This window comes from Solanum tuberosum, unplaced genomic scaffold (genome assembly GCF_000226075.1).
Source record: "Solanum tuberosum cultivar DM 1-3 516 R44 unplaced genomic scaffold, SolTub_3.0 scf00286, whole genome shotgun sequence".
Classification (NCBI taxonomy): domain Eukaryota; kingdom Viridiplantae; phylum Streptophyta; class Magnoliopsida; order Solanales; family Solanaceae; genus Solanum; species Solanum tuberosum.
This window is the reverse complement of record NW_006239210.1, coordinates 344,641-368,870: the sequence shown is the minus strand read 5'-3', so window position 1 is coordinate 368,870 and position 24,230 is coordinate 344,641. Positions and strand designations below refer to the sequence as shown.

The following is a 24,230-nucleotide window of genomic DNA, read 5'->3' as shown; positions in this document are numbered from 1 at the left end:
TTTTTCTTTTTAGTTATGTTTTGTCTATGAGGGTGAGCCCGGTAGTTTGTCTTGGCCCCCTCCAAGTATTCATGTTTAGAGGTGGTGTTGGACAAGTTGTGTATTATGCTTGAGCTTGACTCATCTATGGTATTTATGTATCATTTCTTCTTTTTTTCTCTTGCTCCCTTAGTCCCGATTTCCCCCTTTGATTATGCTTATTGCTTATGGTCATTTTAATTGCTTCCGCGACCAAGGATGTGTAATGATACGCTATGAGGCTTGTTTGGGGTTCCTTCGGGTTCCCCATTCGCCGGTCACGTCTAGGCCCTAGGCTTGGGTCGTGACACCCGTGTTCATGAGCACGAGTCGTGAAGTGGCTCGTGAATGGGTGCCTTGGCTTGGCATCAAACTTGAGCATGCTGCCTTGCCACCACGGGTGGCACCACGACTCGTGGCGGCCACCACGGGTCGTGAAGACCCTCATGGTCTAGGGAGGCAGTAGCTAGGACTAGTTTTAGGTAGCCTAGGTTCCCAAACCATGGCTTACACCCAAAACCCTTAGCACTAGCCCTTAACTCATGACATTAACCCCACGTTCAGGCTCTAGTTTAACCTATCATTTTCCAAGTCGTTACAAAGGTCGTCTAGGGTCTTCTTCTGAATATGATCTACTAAGAAGTGAATTGTCTGAAATGTGCAACACAGTGCTTCATTTATATCGAAGCTGCTACACTTCACCTTTTTACCTCGCACGACCACATGATCAACAAGTGCAAATGAAATGGCCTTCTTCTCGCCTTTTGGGTCCAGCTTCCCATACTCCTCATAGAATTCATGGACCCAAGAAGGTATGTAAGGGGATCGGAGCTTTACAACCTCTAGAATTTGTGGAACCTAATTGTCATTACCCAGGGGTACCCCCTAGATGTAACAAGGAACATAGTACCCTGAGAGGCACCATGTAAGCCACTTAGCGTATCATAACATAAGCATAGAACAATACGGAGTAAAACATATTTCAAGTCTTAAAAAGTTTTTCATAAAATCAAAGTGGAAGTCTAGACTTGTCTCAATATAGCCATATATTACAACACTTTAATCAAATAGGGACACAACCCATACAACTTAGTCCAAAAAAATACGAGAATGAAACTACTAAGTAAAAGCATTTGTCCTCGAATCATGAGGACTCACTCACAAGCTAGGAGGAATGATCAAATCCAAGCCTTAGCCACAATGGGGACCATCTTGAGAACCGGACCCTACACTTGGGGGAAATGTAGCAAAATATGGGTTGGAACAAAAATGCACTAAGTAAGTTAGCCATGCATAAAAACATTGAAAACATGCAAAAAGGGACATTTTAGTTGAATGCATGCACTTAGCTAAGTTAAATCATCATTTTGAATATAGTGGAAAAACATAAGTCATAAGCATAAGAGACATAATAATAAGTCATAGGCTATGAGCATAAGAGATAACACATAGTCATAGGCATAATCAAAGCATCTAGTTTAACATGACATAAGAGAAACACTTCATCACTCACCTCAAAGCAAGCTTGGGCAAGGTATGGATAAGATCCCATAATCTCATCCATGCTAAGCAAGTCACTTTAGGTCCTCATTCATGTTTACCATCTTTTGATCTCATTCTTAGCTTATTTCTCATAGACAAGGGCATTTTCACTTTTACACAATCATATCAAGGAAAGCAACTTATAGCAACAATCCAAGCTAGCATACATCATTACAAGTAGCCCTCATATCAAACTTACTTATGTAGTCATAAGCATATTTATTACATAAATCATCATAACATAAGAGTAACATATCATAACTACCCTCAAAGCATACTTGTGCAATGCATGAATAAGATCCCATACTCTCACCCATACCAAGTAAAGTTGCTTGAGTAGCCATATTCATACTAGACTTGACCTTGTGGGAAATTAACCTTAACCGACAAAGACCATGTGAGTTTAACATGGAATACATTGTTACCCACACCAAAAAGGGTTGTCCTACTTGTCTAAGGTAGAACCATTATTTTACCTTAGGAGGATCCAATAGCTAAATAACCTACGGGGGCATGGAGTTATGGGACAAAGTCATTGTTAGATACCCGACCTCAACTCACGTGAAGGCATCCATCTCAATAGATTGCTCCTAGAAACCTGGGCTCAACTCACGTAAGGTTTCCAACTCATATCAATATTCACTCGTGATAAGCATAATTCCCATGGAATACTTTCTTAAGTCCTAAATTGATTCATGTCTTATGGAAGGATGTCCTTTACAATCAATCCAAAAGAGTTTATTAGGCTAGCTCTTAGATCATGCGTGAGAATAACATTTAACCGTCCATGTCGTTATTTACATTCACTAAGTGAGAAAGCCTTTCAACCTTAGAATCATCATTATGTGAGAAAACCTTTAACATCATGTTTATTATGTGTTCATGAGAATAGTCTTTAAATCAACACAAAAACATTATCGTAGTCATGGACACTTCACTCTCAAAGTGTTCTTAAAGCACATACAGAAATCTCATAATCATGCATAATTCTCATACTTTTACCCCTCAAGGATCAAAGTTCTTATTCAATAAACACATCTAGAATTACTACATTAGACATGGATATAATCATAATTCAAATAACGAAATTACTACAAGCATAATCTCATAATATCCTTCTTCTATCAACAAACCCACATCACAAGATCATAATTCGGAAGTAAGGGGATTTCATGGATTCTTGGGAGATTTAATCATAAAAACCATAATAATCATCAATTCAATCATAATATAATGTCATTTAATCATTAGAATCATTTTTTAAAGGAATCCATGACTTGGAGTCAAACCCTAGCTTTTAGGGAAATTTCTATCTTCGAAATAGAGTTTTGAAGGGACTCCATGGATGAAAATTATCCATGGATGAAGGAATACCATACCTTAGCAATGAAATCCAATGAATTTTAGAAGAAAAAACTTGATCCTTCACCCCTAGCTCCAACTTCCTTCTTCTTCTTCCTTGAAGTTCTGGAGAGAGAATTTTTGGAGAGCGTTTGGGTCTTTCTTTTATGATTTGGAATTATGAGGAAGATGACTTAATATATAGGTCTTAAATCATTATATAGTTATTCTAAATTAGTATAAAACGATGTCACTTAATAACTAATTAATTTCGGAAAGTTCCATATTACCCCTCACTTAACCGACTCAAGTTGACCACTGCCTCACCCACGAAACCACGCCCACGGGCCGTGAATGGACCCACGGAGCATGCTGGTCAACTGTGGGTGGTGGTCTGCAACTATGTTTCTTGGACCCTAACCCACAACCCCTCACCCACTGGGAGTGGGTCCCTTTCGTGGATCACTATTTTGGGCAGCCAGCTAGGGTCCTCGTCAAGGACCTTGGTTGGTTCTTGGGGAGTTGTACCTTGATGTTCTACCCTGTATCCCTTCATTCTAAGTACGGGAGGTTAAATTCATGACTCTAACCCTCACGTCAAGCTCTAGCTTAGCCTTCTACTTTCTGGGGTGTTACATTATCTCCTCCTTGGGAACATTCAGCCTTGAATAACAATCTAGACACCTTACAGAAATAATGACTCAAAACTAGGAGCCCATCATGCATGAAACATCAAAATAAGGCACAATTCAAAGGAGAAAACTTCAACTACATCTCAAACATACTCAATGCGACACAAGGAAGTAGGAACTACATCTAACAGCCCATTAATCATGAAACTCAACATCTCACATGTTCATAGGAGGAACTACCTTCTCCAACAAAAAGCATACTCAACACTATCCATGAAACCATTAGACCAACTACTCAAGAAAAACATATACATATAAGGCATGTTCATCAATTTATCTCATGAAGTCAAATAGGAAACTCATACTATATGCACAACAACATGGGGAAAATTAATCATGCAACTTCATTTTCTTTCAAAACACAAGTTTTTCATGAACATACACCACATAAGGAAATCATGGAAACACATAAAACACTCATGACTCTATAACATAATACAGGCTAAGAGAAACTCTGTCTCAAGCTAGAGTAGGAGTAGAAGAAAGAGATGAGGATATCGGGACACTCCCCAACCTTACTATCTAATCACACCATCTCCCCCTTTGGAGAAAACCCTTACTAATTCCTCAAGTACCCCTTATTTCAAGCAATCCCGAACGACATAATCAAAAACTCATAATAACCATACCAGGTTCTAAAATTAATAGAGGTCTAACAACAATGCATCCAAACCCTACCAAGGATAACATCTAAGTCTAACAAGTAGCATCGGGATCTAATAAAACCTTTACATCTAAATGGAAACTATCAACATACCGGTGCCTTCATCCGGAGAGTTTCTTGGTCCTTTCTAGATCGGAGCGCATAGAAGCGACCGTGCTTTGGAGCATTGGGATACGGGCTACTAAGAGAGGCTCACTTGGCCTCTCTCCCTTTTGCCATGAGCATCGGGCAATCTCTAATCTTGTTACCACTCTTTCCACACCCAAAGCACCCTTATGTGTCAGCTAGGCACTTACCTGCCTGTTCCTTCCCACATTTGGTACATGTAGATCTTTCAAAAGAAGAACCACCTCCATTTCCTCCTTGAGGTTTAGGGTTAGACACCCTATCCTTGTATACCCTTGGGGAAGCATTTGAGGAACCTTGGTTGGAGAACCTTTGTTTATCGGACCTAGCATTGGAGAAGTTCCCATCACCGGTCCTAGCTCTCTTCACCTCCCTATTCTTCTTCTTATGCTTTAATTCCTGAATTCGTTGGGCACCACAAGACGTGATATATCCATAACAGTATGGAGCATTGCCGAAAGACATCTTTTACTACCAAGTCGGACACACCCGTCAAAAACCTACTCATCTCATCCCTCGATCCTCCACCATAGATGGAGCGTACTTCAATAGTTGGGTAAATTTCAAGGCGTACTCTTTAACACTCATGCTACCTTGCCTAAGGTTAATGAATTAATCCCTCAACTCTCGGGGAAAGAACCTATCTGTAAAATCTAGTTTGAACACTTCCCACTCTATTGGACCTGCTCCTACCGGCCTATTGTTCTTCCATTGATTATACCATACTTATGCAACACTTTTCAATTGGTAAACAGCCAAATCCGCTTTCTCTACAGAAGTCACCCCCATAATAGCAAGTATTTTATAAACCTCCTCCATAAATTCATGAGGGTCCTCTTCTACTTTAGAGCCATAAAACTCAGGAGGGTTCATTCTACCAAAATTCCTAACCCTTGAAGCAGCCGAATTCACATATGTCACAACATATCTATTGGCATGAGCTGTCACCGCTTGAGCTTGAGTCGTTATAGCTTGAGCTTGAGTCGTCATAGCTTGGGCCAACATTTGAAAAGTCGACCTAACCTCCACAACCGACATAGCCGAAGGATTAATCGGAGCTTGATTACTTTAGGAGCTTGAATATCTTAGGGAGTTTCTTCTCTTCACATGGTCACCCTCCATTCTTCTAGTGTTAGCCCTTCGTGTATTCATATCCTGAAGACACAAAAGAAGGATTAGGAGAGGGACTTAATAGAACCAAACTCTAAGGCACGACTTAAGAGTAATGAAATGAAATTTCCTAAACATCTTATAGCCTCTCATTTATAAGTGTGGCGCACTTCACACTCATAAACAAGACTCTATTAGACTTGTCTTATGAGTCAACAATCTAGAATCATTCTAAACCTTGTGCTCTGATTACCAAGTTTGTCACGACTGTTTGCGTAATCAAGACACAACTTCCAATTCAAGTGTCTACGATCGTACAATAGTAAAGTAACCCAACCAAGGGTTGAGGTCGAGTCCCAAGGGAGTAGTTTTGAGAATTAATTGAAAAATAAAATTAAGTTCTAATTAGTCATAGCTATAGACATTACCGAATATAAACATACTAAATCAAAAAGGGGTGACGCAAACGTCAATTATCAATGGGGGTTTGTATTATGCTAATAACAAAAACAGTAAAAATATAAGAAACTGAGATAGAGAGACGGGATTCTTCGGATGTGATAGGACTACGGGATAGACTAAACTATCGGGTACATGCTTTTTATAGTAAATTATTGAGTATTTGTGACTAGCCTAGACTATAGTGGGGATAAATTCTCTCTCGGGCAACTTATCCCGAATCAACTCGGTTTCTCTCGAACACCGAGTTGCCGCATTAAGCACAGCCTCCGCCTTATCCCATTCACTCTCTCGAGCTAAATATGTGGGAGAAGGACTAGGATTCACTCTCTCGAGATGAAACCATGTTGACCCAATACCACCGGCTATCAATTTAGTAGTCTTAGTTTTACGACCTCTATCTCGAGCAACCCAAAAACACTAAGATGAAATCGTATTTGCAACTATAATTCCATTAAGTTCATACACAACTACTAAACGAAATCATATCTAAACAACAAATAAACCATCAACAAGCAAGACCGAACAGATAATCTAACCCATATTCACAAAATCACACCCCAAGAATTGGAGATTTAGCTAGATATGTAAAAGAGATAAAATTATACCAATATCAGTTTTCATCAACTGGGTATGAAGGATTAAGTCTTAAAACACGTCAAGACTGAAGAATCTTTGAGACCCACGTCCAATTTCTTGGAGTTGAAACCCTTTGAATCTTCAAGATCTTAGAACAAAGTCTCCAAAACCCTCTAAAACTTTAACTTAGAAAAATAGAATTTATCTCTGAAATAAAATTTTAAACAAGTATTTATAGGTTTTGAAAATTTGTGTTGCGGCGGATCATTCGTCGCAATTAGTCGGGATCACCGAGGCACTCAGTGATCCCGCCTTTGATCTGGTTCATCGCCTTTCGGCTTTTGCCTTCTGCATCTTCGCATTTTGGGTCATTAGGCGATATGGTACTGCTTCGTGGAACTGCTCAGTGACACACTGACTGCTCCATTTCATCGCCAACTTGATCTCCCTTCAGGGTTCAGCACACTGGAACAAAAGGCAATATCCAGGCCGATCGGCGACTCTCCCACTGGGCTCGATGATCTTTAGGCCTTCATTTCTTCGTTCTTTTCAGCCACTTTGTTCTTTCTTGCCAATTAGTGTCCATGCTTTGCCTCAAGCTTCAAATACCTGAAACTTAATGATATTCATCCGATATTGAGACAAAATATGCATTTGAGGACACTAATTCTATCAAAATATAGACCTAAATGAGTCCAATTTGTGAACTCGTCAACGACCCAGGGGGTACCCCTAGATGTAACAAGGTACATAGTACCTCGAGAGGCACTATGTAAGCCACTTAGCATATCATAGCATCAGCATAGAACAATACGGATTAAAACACATTTCAAGTCTTAAAAAGTTTTTCATAAAAGCAAAGTGTAAGTTTAGACTTGTTTCAAAATAGCCATCTATTACAACACTTGAATCAAATAGGGACACAGCCCATACAATTTAGTCCAAAAAAAATACGAGAATGAAACAACCAAGTAAAAGCATCCATCCTCGAACCATGAGGACTCACCCAAAAGCTAGGAGCAATCATCAAATCCAAGCTTTAGCAACAATGGGGACCACATTGAAAACCGCACCCTACACTTGGCGAAAAATGTAGGAAAATATAGGTTAGTGCAAAAATGCACTAAGTGTGATAGCCATGCATAAAAATATTGAAAACATGCAAAAAGGGACATTTTAGATGAATGCATGAACTTTGCTAAGTTATATCATCATTTCGAAGATAGTGGAAAAACGTAAGTCATAAGCATAAGAGACGTCATAATATATCAAGGGTCAGTCTGCGAGCCAAGGGTAGCTCGCCGAATATAACAAAATGATTTTCAAATATTTAGGCTGAAAAAGGGTGATCACAAAGTCTTTCGGCGAGCACATGCATATCGCGGAAAGTTACAGAGGCTAACAGCTAAATTTCAGGGTAAAAAGGGCGATTTCAAAGACATTTGGCGAACCGCCGAATCAGTCGGCGAGCTCGACTAAGCTCGCCGAACTGCCCCTCGTGCCAGATTTGTATCCTGACTTTCAATTTTCAATGTACACCCTATGCGAACAAAATTAAAGTCCTATTCTATGCAATTAACACCTAGCCCATATCACTATCAACCCGGGGTACTCAGACTTCCCCCATTTATCAAAAATCGACAAATCAACGTCTTTTTCCCTTAAGAATCACATCACCCGCTCATTGGGCAAATTTAGTTGATCGATACAATTCGGGTTACTCAGACTTCACCCACATCAGACCCAACTTGCTACAACCACACATCCGAAATTTCAAGCAATTTAAACATGGAATTCAAAATATAAGGGGATAAACATGAATTTTAACGCGATATAACAATAGCCCACAGTTCAAAATCAACCAAATACACAAGATCATAAAATAGAATTAACAATTATACGAGCATGCATAGGAACTGGCAAGAATTTAAAGCAAGTTTGAGACACCAACCTCTGAAGCAGTTAGACACAAAACTCAGGCGTTTATATACGAAAAATGCAACCAAGAAATGACACCCACGCAAAAATATGAAGCAAAATATGATCTAAATTGAAAGGGTAAGAGTGCAAGAGTCGAAAAATGCAAAACGAAAGGGAGTTTTGAATTTAAAACGATTAGAATCCCTTTTGACCCTTCAGTTCGCGCCCCAATCGGTGGTGGTCACTTATTTTGCCGACCCGTTCGGCGATGCGCCGAATGCTACTTTTGCCCGCCAAAGTCACCAGAACTCCGACCCTTTGGTTGGTCAAAAAGTGATTCATGTCAGGATCGTCGACCTTCTTGGCGATTCACCGAGTGGTACCTAAGCTCACCCAATTGTCTATTTCTCCCAAATTTTGACTTTTCAACATGCACATCTGACAACCACTATTCAAACAACAAAACATAAACTAAAATTTGGGTTGCCATCCAAGAAGTGCCTTATTTAACGTCCTAGCACAACGTGACCATGTGATCACATCGTGCTGGTCACATGAGACACCGCATTGCCCATAGTAGGGGAAATAAAATAACACCCCCACTTCCCAGTTGATCCTCATTAACGTCAAACAAGTTTCCGATGTCATCATTATTCCCAAGTTGACTTGCATTTCTCCTGTTCACAGTCATTTCTTCATCTGCTTTGAAGCAATCACAAAGAACAAAAATAGGATAATTCAACTACAACAAAATTAGTTCATGACTAAACTTCAACAAACAAATTCTAAACACCACTCCTCGGCAGCGGTGCCATTTTTTGATAACGTTCAACTACACTTCATCCGATTCTAAGTGTAGGCAGTCGCTAACAAGTATAAATCCAACTAAGATTTGGGGTTGATCCCATAGGGAGTGTACGGTAAAGAATTTGATTACGAAGTAGAATGGTATTCTAATCGTTTCTAGTTGTAGACATTTTTCGCAACAAAAAAAGAAAATGACAAAGGAGTTGACAATTAATGTCAAATGGGGAGATTTGGGTGAACAATTAACAACTACAAATAACCGGGAGTAAAGAAGTAGAGAGAGTTTCTTGGGAGTGTGATAAATTGAATGCCAATTTCGCTAAATGGGTGATTATTATTTACTAAAAGTCATTGAACCTCAGTGGCTAGGTTAGGCTTTAGGTGCAATAGTCATTTCTCAATCAACTATCACGAATCAAGCGAGTTCTTTCGAACTTTGACAAGCAACACAAATTAGCAGCCCAATACCTTAATCAATTTACTTTTACAAGCTAGATTTGTAGGATTGCATTTAGACCGACTTTCTCAAGCTAAATCCGCAACAACACAATCACTACAATCATCAATTAATAGCTTAACTCTAATACATCTTTCTCAAGCAAGCTTAGAGAACTAAAATAGAATTGCATTTACCACTACAATTTCTCAATTAAAATACAAATTATTAATTGAACCCGCTTCAAATCAACAATAAAATCAGTAAATATTAACACCCATAAGCTAATTGAAACATTCAACTACATAATCACACCCCCAAGAATGGGGGTTTTAGCCAAACATAATAAAGAACAAAAAATTGTTACAAACTATGTTTTCCATCAGATTGGGCAACAATTCACAAGTCTCCAAATGCTCAAATTGAAGGTAAAAATCAAGCAAACACTAAATCTCTACTCAAAAAGTGTAAGAACAATGTTTAGAATGTTGAAGACCAAAGACATAGAACTGGTCAATGTGGGAACTCCTTTTCTTCTTTTGAAAATTGCATTTATACGTTTCCAAAATTTCAGCATCGGAGTCACTTGGTGAAGTAAGTCAGGCTTCACCGACCTGGTCGGCGATGCGCCGAGTGCCCCTTTCATCACCTTCTTGGTTGTGCCTTTCACCATCTCTTTTTCTCTAAAATTCGGCGAGCTACATTAGCTTCGCCGAACACTTTTAGTGACTCGCCGAAATACTTCTCCTATTGCCAAGTTGGTCTTATCCATGGGCTGGCCTGCTGGAACTTTAGGTGAGCTGAAGGTCCACTCGGCGAGTCGCCCAGTGGCTTTGGCGAGTACCAACTTTGCGTTCCTTCAACTTTTTTACGTTTTCTCTCCTTTTTGCCTTTGTAATGCCCTTACCTTGCTCTTTTTGTCTTCATTTTTGCAAATCAACATTTTAACATCAGTTATGAGCGTAAAATAGGCATTGAGGACACTAAATCTTTCAATATTAAACCCTAACTGAGTCAAAATCCCCGACTCATCACATATCATGTTTTCCATTAAGTCCCTTTATGATCATGTTTCTTGTTTTACTACATGCTCCTCATACTTAGTGCATTTCATGCATACTTGAGCCTCCATTGTTTCACTAATGTAGGGTGTGACGATTTCTCTCCTACCGTTCATGGCGAGTTGATCTCATTGATGATTCAAAGATCAAGAGTTGGTGAGTCCTCATGTTTCAAGTACCATGATGCTTCGTTTTTCTTTCTTATGTCTTTATGTTACAGACTTTGTATGAGGTGTACGGGTTACGTCCCCACCACTCTTATTGATGTAATATATGGTTTATCTAGACTTTGATGTACTTCTGTTTATGTCAAACTCTTTACATTCTTATGAGATTTCTTGTTTTTCTCTATTATGTTGCGTACATGTATGTCAAGTGGCTTGTGAGGGGCCTTTCAGGGTCTTATGTGTCATGTCACGCCTAGAGTGTACTTTGGGTCGTGACAAAAGGCCATTTTGTAAGCAAGTCTTATGGAAAGGAAAAAAGCCAACCCATCTTAGGGCCATTGATGCATTAAGAACTGCTTATCTGAGAATAAAAATTAAAGTTTGTTGAAAGCTGATCGTTTATGATTAAAGGGAAACTTAAGAAAATCTCACTTGTTTAAGAGTTAATTACTTTGATACACTCTTGTTTGAAATATAAAGAATCTTAGTAGATTTTGGATATGTCCATATACATGTATCTTAGGATTCATGGGAGCAATATTAGATGTAATTGTATCTAAGTTGATTCTCATTTAACTTAAATACATAGACAAATATCGCTCGTCACCCTCCTATGTATATAATTATTTGAAAGTAAAAATAAAATTATGATATGGGTGTATGTGGAATAAGGTATTTTTCCCATTGTTAAAATTAAAATATAGAAGCGGAAATTTGCAGACATTAAGATGAATCATCTGCCATCCTGATTTATGAGCTCGAACACCTGATTGATGGCAATGACTGGGAGGGAAAAGCTTGATGAATCCACTATCTATGATTGAGAGCAAAAACGTCTGCACAGATAGATATTCTACATTGGAACCCCTCTCTCTACTCTACATACAAGTACAAAGAACACCAAAACTCCGAGCACTTGACCATGATTACAAGATGATGTGAACAAATAGGAGACTGCAAACCGAACACATCATCTGACAATCAAAACATCATTATGGTCGAAACTGAGTTTGAACAGAATATTTTTTGTGAAATGACATCAAGATATATGTATGGTTAAGAAGAAAATCCATGGACACGTACGTGTACATCACAATTTACATCACAAATTCAGCTTTCAACAATTCCTTGAAGGATCTTTTTAGCCTGAGCAAGGCTGTCCATGTGACCAACTTCCGAAACCCATACATTTTGCATGGGAAGCATCACGATATCCAGCTCAGTCAAATGTGTCTCCAGCTGCCTGATAGCATCTGAATTCACCAAACTGCCAACAACCGTCTGCCACAAAAAGCACATCTTAAATTTACCCTTCAAAACGAGTACATAATGTAGCTTCCGAGATTACAGGAATTGGCTGACAGGTTGACATAGCAAAAGAAAATAGATTCCAAGTTAAGTCAAGACCACCACCTTAAGTCCTTAACCTATGTGGTAGTCTCTACACTTATTCCATTGGTACAATATGCATCTGCATACATGGTATAAAAGACATTACACACATACATACATACATTCCATAGGAATGTATTAGTATCTATAGGCATATATGCATACTCGTATAATTCCATACTATAAGATGAGATGACATAATATATGTGACTGCTAAGTGCAAATGAAACTTACCAAAGGGGTGCTGCAGCAAGCTTTGAGGATGAGGGACTGAAAGAAATCTCGATCCAAACTACTTATAATCTTCTTAGACTGGGCAGAAAAAACAAGATCTTGACATGATGAATCAAACGTGGAGGCCTGGTTTCTCACTGTGACTGTGCCATGCCGCTTCATTATACTCCTTAAACTGCTACATGCTTGCTTTTTCCTGGTCTTCCTTGACTTCTTGCAAGTTTCAGCATAGGCTTCACCTCTAAGTTCTTCATCATGTAACCCCAGAAAAACTGCTGCCCTCTCCCAACTAGCCCAGCAACAGCATGATGATGAACCGTGATCTGCACAAGCATATAGAATAATCATGGAACACTAAGCCAATATTGTTTGAGAGCTGAACAGGGAACTTTTCAGAGACTAGGACAAGATCTAACTAACTGCTGCAAGTGAGATTTTTCCAGTAGCAAAAGAAACCTCATATACTATGGGGGAAAAGGACAACAGTACAAATCTCTGATGATTACAACAACTATGCCTCAGTCGTTGAGGAAATCTCTGCATAAAAATTCGAAATATAAACACCTGGTAATCTTCTTAAAAAATATTTAAAAAGAACTTGGTTGTTCTATAAATTTTAAGATAAATTCAACATGACTGTAAAAGTGAAGGAAGAATTAGAAAATGGCAGGATAAAATCAAATAGACCTCTTTAATATATCAAACGCTCTGAAACATTTAAATTCAGAAACATACCAAGGATAAAACCAGCAAGTGGAATGTCAATCGCAAATGAATTAGGTCTAGACTCAGTTCTTGACAGATGGTATTTGTTTTTTGTGTTGTACTCCAGGACAAGGACATAAATAGCCACAACCTGATATTAAATGAGCCAAAAAAAAGGATGTCCTATGAGAAGAGAAGTCCAACAAGTGCCTATAAAATGTTAAGAAAAAATACTATGGATGTCCCTAATCTTTTGAGTATTCATTCCTGTGACCTTGTGTATTTTCAACTAACTTCGCCTTAGATGTCAACCTAAAGAGACTATTTAACCCAAGAAAATCTAAAGATTGTTGGCCACAGGAAGAAATCAACAATCAAGGACTAGAAAAGATGAAACAGATGTGGAAGCTTTCAATATGCAATATTAGGTATGTCTTGTTCATTACCATTTCCATTCTCTTTTTTTGATTTAGAATTGTTGCATTTTCTTTTCCATTTGGTAGGTAATTCCCAAAGAGTTCAAGTTTTGTGCACTGTCAGTGGACAAAAGTTTTTACAGTATCAGGTAAAATTTACCTGCTAATTGCTATTGCAGGTTGCCCATTCTTTCCATACTTCTTTTTCCTTTTTCTAAAATTAATAAAACCCTCATCTCTCCTTCAAACCCTCCATCTCTCCTCCAAACCCTCCCTCCATGGTCTCTTTCTTTGATTGTCCTTCTAATCCCATATTCCTCTGATCTTCTTCATGTGATTGAAATACCTAATGCAATCTAAGATTTTGATGCCAATTTTTTATGTGATATCTAGGGGTTCAAATGCTTCTCAAGTAAAAAATAACATTGAAAATCGTCTAAAACATGCTACAATAAACCCTTAAAGTAGAAGATTCTCCAGATCGAAGGTCAACAATGGTTAAGCTGTTGAGGATAAAGTTCACAGTATTTGAGACGTTGAAGAATTACTCGACCTTTTTTAAATAATTCCAGTCCTTCCTTGTTTGATTATTTGACTGATTATGATGAACAAGTTCAGAAAAATATGGCAAACATTAGAATTTGATTTATGTTAGAAAGGGAAAGTAATGTGATTTCCATCATAAAAAGAAAGAACTGATTTGGATAGAGTACAACTAGGACTCCACAGGTCTTTTATTTTTCCTAAATCCAAATTTTATAAAGTTACCATGTTTCTCTTTTCATTTACCTGATAGGATAAAAAGCTTTGTATACTGACTGTGCACAGACCTAAAACTCAATCTCAAACTCAAATGATATTACATGAAATGAAACAAAAGAATAAACTAAAAGAAAGTTCTTATTCAAAATGTCCAATTGAAAATGGAGCAGACTATGCCAAAGTGCTGGAAGGTTTATTTAACGTTTCAAAATAGGCATATAATAAAATAGATAAGACACCTTAACTTTGACTCAACTGGCAACTGAACACCCCAACTATGAAAATGCACATCTAGACACCTTAACTTGGTTTAAGTTGGCCCCAAAAACATCCCAACTTTGAGAATTCACCACCTTAAAAGTGACTAGATGTGCATTTTCAAAGTAAAGGAGTTCGCGAGACACAACTGTTTCAGATTGAAGTACCTTGATGGCCACAATGAAAGTTGGGGTGTTCAATTGTCAGTGGAGGCCAAGTTAAAAGTGTCTTTCATTCTAGATAAACTGGTTCCAAAATATGTTTAAGGCCAAAACGAATATTGATTTCCTAGCAGGAGTTTAAAGAAGTGGCTAGAAGAGAAGAATTTGCAACTTGTTAGGGTAGTGAATAAGTTGTTCAAGAGGTTACATGTTTTCTTTTTCAACAAGATCAGAGACACAATACTTTTAGCCCAGCTAATATCTGCATAAGAACTGTGGTTACCCTGCAATGGAACTCCACTTGTTGAGTCGCTAAACAGCTTACTGTATCAGCAATTAGAGATGCAGTATTAGCATAGAATGGAGAACCACCATCCAAGTCCAAAGCAGCAGATTTGTAGGTGTGTGGATCAACACTGTGATCATTTATCAAACTTGATGGGTTGATAACAATGAAGGATGTAGGTATCAACATAAAGTTGTCCTGCGCACTGGAAAAAGAACTGCTAGGTAAATAATATAAATGCTACTCCATGTTAAAAAAAAAATATTCATATTATTAATACACCAGTAATGTCATGGCTCCAGGCATGCATAATGTGCACTGCAGTATCAAAAAGAAGCAATCTTTTTCAAACAGCGCCGTAAAAAAGGACTAGGGATCATCTATGCTGTTTTTACTGTATATTTTGTCAAACATAGAAAAAATTGTTAATGGAACATATATTACTTGATAATGCAGGATATGCAGAAGCTTACAGGTCAGAAATATTAGAATGTTTCAGAATCTTCTCTAGATCTTAATCTTCCTTTCATGTGTCAAATATGCACTCACATGACAAAGCTAATTTAGTGAAATAAGCAATAATAGCACTTAGCAATTGCAAGAGAAAACTATTACTATAATCTACAAAATACTTAATAGTTTTCACCTAAAATGTATCCACATGTTAGAAGGTAGAAGTGCAGGAGGTGACCCATTGAGCTTTAAGAGCTGCTAAAATATACTGAAATTGAATACCTGAGGGCAAGTACTCTGTGAAATGATGCAGTGACACCTCGTCCAAATCCAGCAGGGTAAGCGGGTTTATTTGCAGAGCCAAAAATCTTGACCTAGCCAATCATGTAACAGTCTTAAGGTAACGAAAATGTTTTCTAACAATAAAGAGGCAAAAGTATAACGTAATAAGTTCAGAAGATGAAAAGCAAAAAGAAGATACCATCTTATGGTCTATTAAAACGTGGACACATATACTGATAGTTCCTTCTAAGAATAGTGATGGACAAACACCATTGATGCTCTCGCACCTCAAATGTGCGGCATATGATTTTCCATCTGAACAATGAACAGCCTTGATTTGCCCATGAATAGATGTTAGATTTCCCTCTGGCAAATTATGATCAGAGGGGCAGATGTTGGTCATTTCTCCAAATGGAACAAGAGGCTCGAGAGAACAGTTCTCCAACAACACCAAGTTAACATCAAATAAGTTTGTGACATCAGATGGCATATATAAGTTGACATCTGAAGAGATATCATTGCTTCCATTAGGCAAAGAGTTTGGAATTTGAAACTGATGATAGCCTTCTGGAAGATCATTATTGTGACTTAAAAAGGAGCCAGACTGTTGAAGCAAGCAGGATACATCAAAATTTTGGTGAACATTAACAGATGAAAAAGAAACGCTCCAAATGTTGGTTCCCGAATTCACAACTATTGTATCACCTATTGCATCAGTACAAAACATATCTTCTTTCTGATGTTTTATAAGGTAATGACTTCCAATTTTTAACCTCTGCAACATCAATGAACAAAAGTTGTGTTTATGTTGTTAACGTAAATTTTATGTCATTAATATGCCAGACATCAGAACAAACAGAAATGAAATGCCATACCTCATAAACAGATAAAGCTTCAGGCTTGAATTCCAGCAATGCCCTTCTCACTTGTGGTTTGGAGCAAGACCCCACATCTGTTCTGGTGTCTGTGTGGTGCAACATACCAAGGAAAGGATAATTAACACAATTTCCCGTCACAAGACACGGGATCTCCTCTGGACAGCATGAGTCATGACGCTTGCCCACTATAACTCGGTTATAGGGATCTCCTCTGGAGCTGTAACTCGGTTCATTTCCAGTATCATAGAGTGCAGATGTCAAAGCCTCATTAGACAGTTGATCAGGCTTTTGTCTTTTACATGCAATAAGCTTATCAATTTCCATTCTATTAAAAAATTTCATTGGTTGCTTCAATTGGTCTATCAAAGGCTCTTCAATACAGGTATCTCTGTTGTTGCCAGCAATAAGTAAATCCCAAGGCAAAATTAAGGCCTCAGCAAATGTGCTTGATGTATTTGAAGCATGTTGACTTCCTTGAAACTGATGCTAACATATCCACAGACTCATTATTTTTGTTCTCTCAAACTTGTAAGACGAGCAATATTTTTTGCAAGACACATACCTTTTGCAGAATAGGGAATTTGTGCATCAACTGAAGTAGATGATACTTTCCTCGTCCAACTTTCTGAAAGTCAACTGGTGAATGTACAGAGGTAGTAAAATGATGATTTACAGGTATTAGGTCCCTCAGGTCGTAGTAAAAATGCAGTGGCATGTTCATCTCTCTCACAAGTGGAGCATTCTCAAAAATACTTCTACACGTGAAAGGTGCATTTTGGAGTAAATCCACAGGACCCAGCTTCATGGGTATGTCTTCCATAATTGCAAAAAAATTTCTGACCTGAGAGAGAAATTATTTTGTGGGAAAGAAAAATGAAAATATATAGTGGATGAAACAATTTCTACCACATAGCATTTATAGTGCTGGACCCCAAATGATTAGGAAATGAGAAGCACCAAATGAAAGAAGATTAATGTTGCATGAAACCTCATATATGTTATTGATGTTCAAACTTGATGGAAGATCTGGTATGATAACATCAATGCTTCCAGTTGCATCAACAAGCAACATCCTTCCAGACGATTGTGAGACCTGGCTGAATGAAAAATTATGATGATAATATTTGGCAAGTTTATAAGAAATATGAAGTCGGAAATAAAGATACTTTGAGTTTAGATATCAAATACGCAAAATTGATGACAACGGCATGAATAGCATACATCATAGAGCTTTAGAGGAGCTTATGGACGCCAAATAAAGACATATAATGTGTTGAAGGTTCATCAAAGTGAAGAGAAAGAAAGAGGTCATGTGTTCAAATGGCCATCTCATAAATTCAAGAACTAACAAAAGAAAGAAAACCAAACGAGGCCCTTATATCATTAAGGGTAAAATTGTAAGGAAAGTGACTTCTTTATTTCCTTAGTGTAATAGTAGTCATTTGTCATTTGGAAGACTTAGTATTTTGAATGTTCGATATTGAAGTTGAATACTCTCAAATTGTAGTTGCTAGCTTTAGTGCTTAGTGTAATTCCCTTAAGGAATTAGTGAGTGATCAGTGGTTAACTCTTAGAATTGATAGTTAGCTTCTTTGAGTTTGATTAATCAAAGGGTTACCCATTTGTGGTTCTTAGTTTCCTTCGATTTTCCTTGCTTGGGTTTAGTTTAGGTTGTTGAACTCAATTGGTAGGTGACGGTCTTAGCCCCTTGTTCCCCCATAAGTTCAATAGCTTGAATCTTAATCCACATATCCTTTTCATTTTTATTTCCATTCCTTGTTTGATTATCATCAGTTAAGAAAGTAGGAAGCTACCATCATGTTAAACTTCTTGTGGCCTCTTCTGTGTACATAGAATGATGCTAGTAAATGAGGTTTCCATTTATACAGATTAATCCAATAAAACTACTCTTCTTTTACTATGGTCATAAATTAAGAGGCCACCAATAGGCAATAGTTAGGAAATCTACCTACCACATAATGTCATAATAATAGGCTCCTAACTTCTGGCAAGTATATCATTGAAAACACAAAAAAAGGAAGTACAAATAAAAAGTTCAGACCTTTAAGATTCCAAGCAAAGAAACACCTATGTCTTCACTGTGAATGGCTTTCCTTATAGACAGCACATAAGGTCTGCCATCACAAGATATGGAGTTGTTCTCCTTTTGGGTACCCATGATATCAAAATCTGTGTCCTGATGGCAAATCATTTTCTTCCACATGGCCTCACAAGAATTAATTAAATTAGCGATAGGTGCAACCTGAAATTGATTGAACAATGATTATTACATTTTATGTAGCTAAGTTGGTTTTGATTTCTTGAAAGTTAAAGCAGTGTCTCCAACCCCAAACCGCAGAAAGGAAAACCTTCAGATAATGAAAATTTCATAAAATCTGCAAACTTACCAACTTCAAAGGAGCAGAACTTCTTTCCCTGCCACACGCACATTTATCATGCTTGACAAATTCCATGAACATCCCATGCTGCCAAACCAAAAAAATTTAACAAATGAGTACAGTAACGAAGACTCAATTTATATGCTCACCCAATGATAACACACTTACCCGAATTCGGAAGATTGAAGGGGGTAAATATGAAGTTGCATATGTCTGAGCCAATCCTTTCCTCTGGCAACACCTTGCAATTGTGCACATCAGCTAAAAACAGTTTTGTATGACACTGGGCACAAAGAAAAGATATTACGATAATACAGAGACTAATAGCTTGTTTGGCCAAGCTTCAAAAATCAGCTTATTTCGACATCTTCTCAAAAAAGTACTGTTTCTGAAAAGCAGACTGTGTTTGGCCAATAAATTCTGAAAACACTTTCAAGCAGCAACTAGTGTTCGGCCCAAGCTTTTCAAAGAGCTTCTGAGTGCATTTTTCTCAAAAGTGCTTTTCAAAAAAGAACTTCTAAGGAAAAGCTACTTTTTTTAGATACTGCAAAACAGCTTCTACTACTATCCAGAAACACTTATTTTCTCCCAAATGCTTGGTCAAACACCTTACCCTTCTAAGCTAAGCACTTTTGGCCTCCAAAAGCTTGGTCAAATAGGCTATAAGTTCTAATGTATATCACTGGTAAGGCAAGCAACTTACATTTGTTGATCCCAAGATCTCTTTCTCAGATAAGATCCCAGAAAACTTTCTCCTTAAACAGATGATGACAAGTAATACCCTGAAGCAAATGAAAAGACCATCATATCAATGATAATATTAACACAGACACAAAATCAATTTGATGATTGTTACTCTTGCTTTACTACCATAGCCTGGCAACAAACGCCAAGGAGTCAATGAACTTTGCAAGAAGACTCTCACAGCAGGTCACTGTATAACACCTGTGAGCCCAACAATTATTAAACAGGTGAATAAAATTAATACGCAGGTACGGTGGAATCATATACAAGGAGTGCTTAGGAGACTCAACCCGGTTTCCAGCGAGGAGAAACATTCCACAGAAATGCTAGTTTTAACACAAGAGCCGAGTATAAGCGTCTTTGTCCATGAAAAATTTGGATTTACAACATGAACGTTTTTCACTGATACCTGAACAAAAAGGTACCCTTTAAGAGACTAAACACATGAAAAAAATCTTTAATTTTCTTATCAAAGTAAAAATACCATTTTACCATTTTAGAAAACATACCATTGCTCCAACTCTCACACTATGTGGAACGGAAAGCTGCTGATCAGTTAACAATAGCAACAGTTCATTATCCAACTCAACTATCATACCCCTCATGTAAATTCCTGTCACAGTTCCTGTATAACTAACAAGTTCTCCTTCCCCTCTCACATCAGTTACCCCAAGGGGGAGGGGAAAGTTAGGAATATACATCAAAGAATTATCCACAACTACATACATCAATCGAGACAGTTTTTTTCCCACAAATACAAGTCTCTTCTTCAATCCCGATATTGAAACATTTTTCTTTATCAGTCTTGAAAGAACTGGATGCCAAGAAGAAGCAGAGCCACAAAAGTAGACAATCTCAGGTTTGTTATAACAATGATCATTTGAATTCCGCATATCCAATCTTATATTATATTTAGAATTACACAATTTACAGCCACAAACTAAAATATTTACGAGGAAGCCTTGAAGATTTTCAGTATGAGCTGTGGAGCCAGCTCTGCATGGAACGACAGAAACAGGGCTAACAGATTCTACTAGGCCGCATACAAAGTATCGAGCTTTTACACTATAATATTGATCAACACAAGACCGAGAAAGTATTGAAAAAGTATCCGAAGATGCAGAAGTAGAATCGAGAAAAGCCCACCGAATAATTTCTAAGAACCCACCATTAGCATTAGCATTACAGTTGAAGGGTATGAAATTCCAACCTAAAATTTGAACCTTTTTGTTAATCATAGAGGGATTAAACCGAAGAATGTCACAACAAACAGTGTCAGAGCCATCAGAGAAACGAAAACAATTGCAGTTGAGAGGTGAATCGTGTCCATCTCCATGAGGAGGTAGAAAAAGGATTCCAGTAAGAAGAGTTGGATGGTTAAGGGATTTGAGTATTTTTGGGGAAGAAAGTATGGGAGTGGGAGTGGGGAGGGAGGGTGAAAAGTGTGGTGGTGGAATTTTCGGACAAGGACTGGAAATAAGTGACGATGCGCCGGTGCGAGGACGACATTCACGGAGGAGCTCCGCGATTGTTAGGGATTTCACGCTTCCTTCCACCATTCTTTGATTTGATTTCATCATACAAACTCACATTTTCCTTTTTTTTCGCCTATATATAAAAAAAAAACTAGACTAGAAAGTGACGCACGGGGCCAAGCCCAACAATTTAATTTGTAATGTCTTAAAATTTGCAATATTTTATTATTAATGTACAATGATAGATATATTTTATTGTAATTTTTTTCATTATTACACGTCTTATTTTTTGTTGCAATATTTGTGGACTGCTATGCCCTTTTATTTATTTATGAATAAACAAATAAAATTACAAAGTGTCAAAGGAAAATACAAAATGACTAAACGGTCGTTTGCCCAATAAGAAATAAATATGTTGAGAAATAATCAAAGTCTTTTATTCTTTCTAAATTGGTTTCTTCTAAGGTCTGCACTCCCTATAAAGAAACCAAAACTCTTCTTCTTCATCCTCTCTCTGATCTACCTCCTCCATGGTCGGTAACATCGATTCTCTCCGACCTCTTTCTTCTTTTTTCCACTTCGTTTTCATTGTTTCCATTCATGTTGAGATTTATGATAAATGAGCTGCTTTATCAAAGATTGCTTTTGCAAATTTATCATGTGGGTGTTTGTTCATTGCATCACAGTTGGATTATGTCCTCTTCACACTTCATTTTCCAGTAAGTAAGCATGTTGTATCTTCCCTGTTGAAAATTATCCCTTTTCTCGCATTTGTTTGCCCTAAGAATGTATTTTTCAAATTTGTGTCATTCTTTTTCATATTACAATGTTTTCCCTTCCCCCATTGGTATCTTGATTGATCTTCTTAGTTTTGATTCTCAAATTTGCTACTTGATGCTTGTCGAGGTTGAGGATTTTCTTTGCATTAGTAGGTAGTTCTGTGAAAGATGTACAACTGAATCTATTTTCCCCGTTAAAGGATATATTAGCTATACAATCCGCCATAGTATTACCTTCTCTATAGATATGCCTCAATCTGACTTGTATTAATCGAGCAAATTGTTTGATATCTTCCACGAATACTTCAATCTGCCATGGAATTTTCCATATACCTGATAGAATATTGACTAGCATCAAAGAATCAGTTTCTATCTGTATTTCACCAATCCCCATATATAGACAATGGTAAAAAGCTTCTCTTATAGCTATTTCTTCGGCCTCTATGTTGGTTGTTTTATGTATCTCTCCCCCCTGAGCATACACTAAATCACCGTTTTCATTTCTTAGACAAAAACCATAAGCACTCTTCCCTGGATTCCCCTTTGAGGCCTCGTTTGTGTTGCATTTTAAACTTCCTTGAGCTGGCGGCTTCCATGTAACTGATATAGATTTGGTTTATACCTCCCCAAATATTCCACCATTTCTGACCAAATTGTAGGAACTTGCAGCATCTCAGGGTAGATTATAGCTTCACCATTCTTCTAATATTTGTGTTCACTGTAAATACAAGCCTATTGAAAGAACAAGTCTTTCCATTCTTTAAGTTGTTTCTCCTTTTCCATAGATGCCACATGATAATGGCAGGACTGCTATAAATATTTTCTTTAATTTTGGATAACATTGAATTGTCCACCACTGATTCAGAGCCTGTGAAAGTTGTAGTCCTTCGATGTTTATACCTGCAAAAATAACAAACACCTTCCACAGTTTTGAAGTTATGGAAGAGGTTAGAAATAAGTGTGACATAATCTCTAGTTTAGCTTCCTGAAAATACCAACACTTTGAGACTAGATGTTTCCCAATCTTTGCAAAACATCATATGTCGGGACCATATACTTCCAAGCTCTCCATATCAGGAATGACATTTTGAAGGGCATTTTTCTTGCCCAAATTAACTTGAAGATCTCTTCTTGCTCTTCTTTTTGTCTGACATACTCCCATGCACTCTTTACAGAGAATTTTCCATTTGTTTCCAGCATCCAGTATGGTTTATCAATGGATTCAGTGTTGTTAGGAAATGGGATGTTGATGACAATGTGTTGCATATATGCAGCACTTATGCATTCTTCTAACTTTTGTATATTCCATCTATTCTCATCTGCAAACTTGCACACTTCTATTTCTTCATTATCAGATTCTGGTATAATGTGGTATAGTGCTCCCAAGGTTGTCCAGTTATCAAACCAGAGGCTGGAATTTCCCCTTTGATCTGTGAACCGATTTGATGCTCCACTACCTCTCTCATTCTCACCATCTTTTTCCATATTGTATAAGCTCCTCTACTTTGTGAAATCACTAGATGAAGCTTTTTACAATATTTATTCATCATAAAAGAACCCCACAGAGAAGATTTGCTCCTTAGGTTCCACCATAGTTTACAATAAAGGGCATTTGAAACATCAATAAGTGATCTGAAGCCTATTCCACCCTCTTTCATTGGTAGACAAAGGGTCTCCCAACTCACCCAATGCCTACTTTTCTTGTCATCTGAGTTGTTCCAAAAATATCTTGCAAAGATTTTATGGAGATGTCTTATTACACCAATGGGAGGATTCTGAGAGGAAAAAAGATGAATGGGAATGCCCTGAAGTACATGCTTTATAAGAACTACCCTTCCTCCATATGCATAATATCAATTTTCCTTGCCAAGATTGCACGCTCTTTCCTATCTTCTTGATCATTGTATCATAGTAACTTATCTTGTTCCTTCCATAAAAAATAGGGCATCCTAAATAAGTAAAAGGGAATGTTCCTTTTCTTATTTTTGTCATTCTCTTGATTTTGGAAACAATGCTTGATGCAACCTTATCGTGAACATAAAAGGCATTTTTTTCTAAATTAATCAATTGACCTAATGCAGACT

At 37.6% G+C, this 24,230-nt stretch overlaps 1 protein-coding gene across 4 annotated transcripts; it reads right to left on the bottom strand.

Annotated features, from left to right (window-relative positions):
• Positions 1 to 11,895: 11,895 nt before the first annotated feature.
• On the bottom strand, positions 11,896 to 21,494 carry LOC102601984 (CST complex subunit CTC1). Of its 4 annotated transcripts, none has more exons than XM_006359023.2 (16): positions 20,402 to 21,491; positions 20,183 to 20,301; positions 20,019 to 20,093; positions 19,852 to 19,930; positions 19,317 to 19,379; positions 19,158 to 19,235; positions 18,812 to 19,012; positions 17,738 to 17,842; positions 17,312 to 17,590; positions 16,747 to 17,235; positions 16,071 to 16,646; positions 15,872 to 15,963; positions 15,134 to 15,341; positions 13,284 to 13,404; positions 12,549 to 12,871; positions 11,896 to 12,203 (listed from the first exon to the last, which is right to left on the bottom strand). In XM_006359023.2, exons 1-16 carry the CDS (start codon positions 21,470 to 21,472, stop codon positions 12,033 to 12,035), a joined length of 4,050 nt encoding a protein of 1,349 aa, XP_006359085.2. In that variant the 5' UTR covers positions 21,473 to 21,491; the 3' UTR covers positions 11,896 to 12,032. The 4 variants fall into 4 exon arrangements, with proteins under 4 accessions (XP_006359085.2, XP_015169741.1, XP_015169742.1 ...); XM_015314255.1 differs by having other exon boundaries at positions 16,747 to 17,229; XM_015314256.1 differs by lacking the exons at positions 11,896 to 12,203; positions 13,284 to 13,404 and having other exon boundaries at positions 12,630 to 12,871; positions 20,402 to 21,493.
• Between the last annotated feature and the right edge of the window lie 2,736 nt (positions 21,495 to 24,230).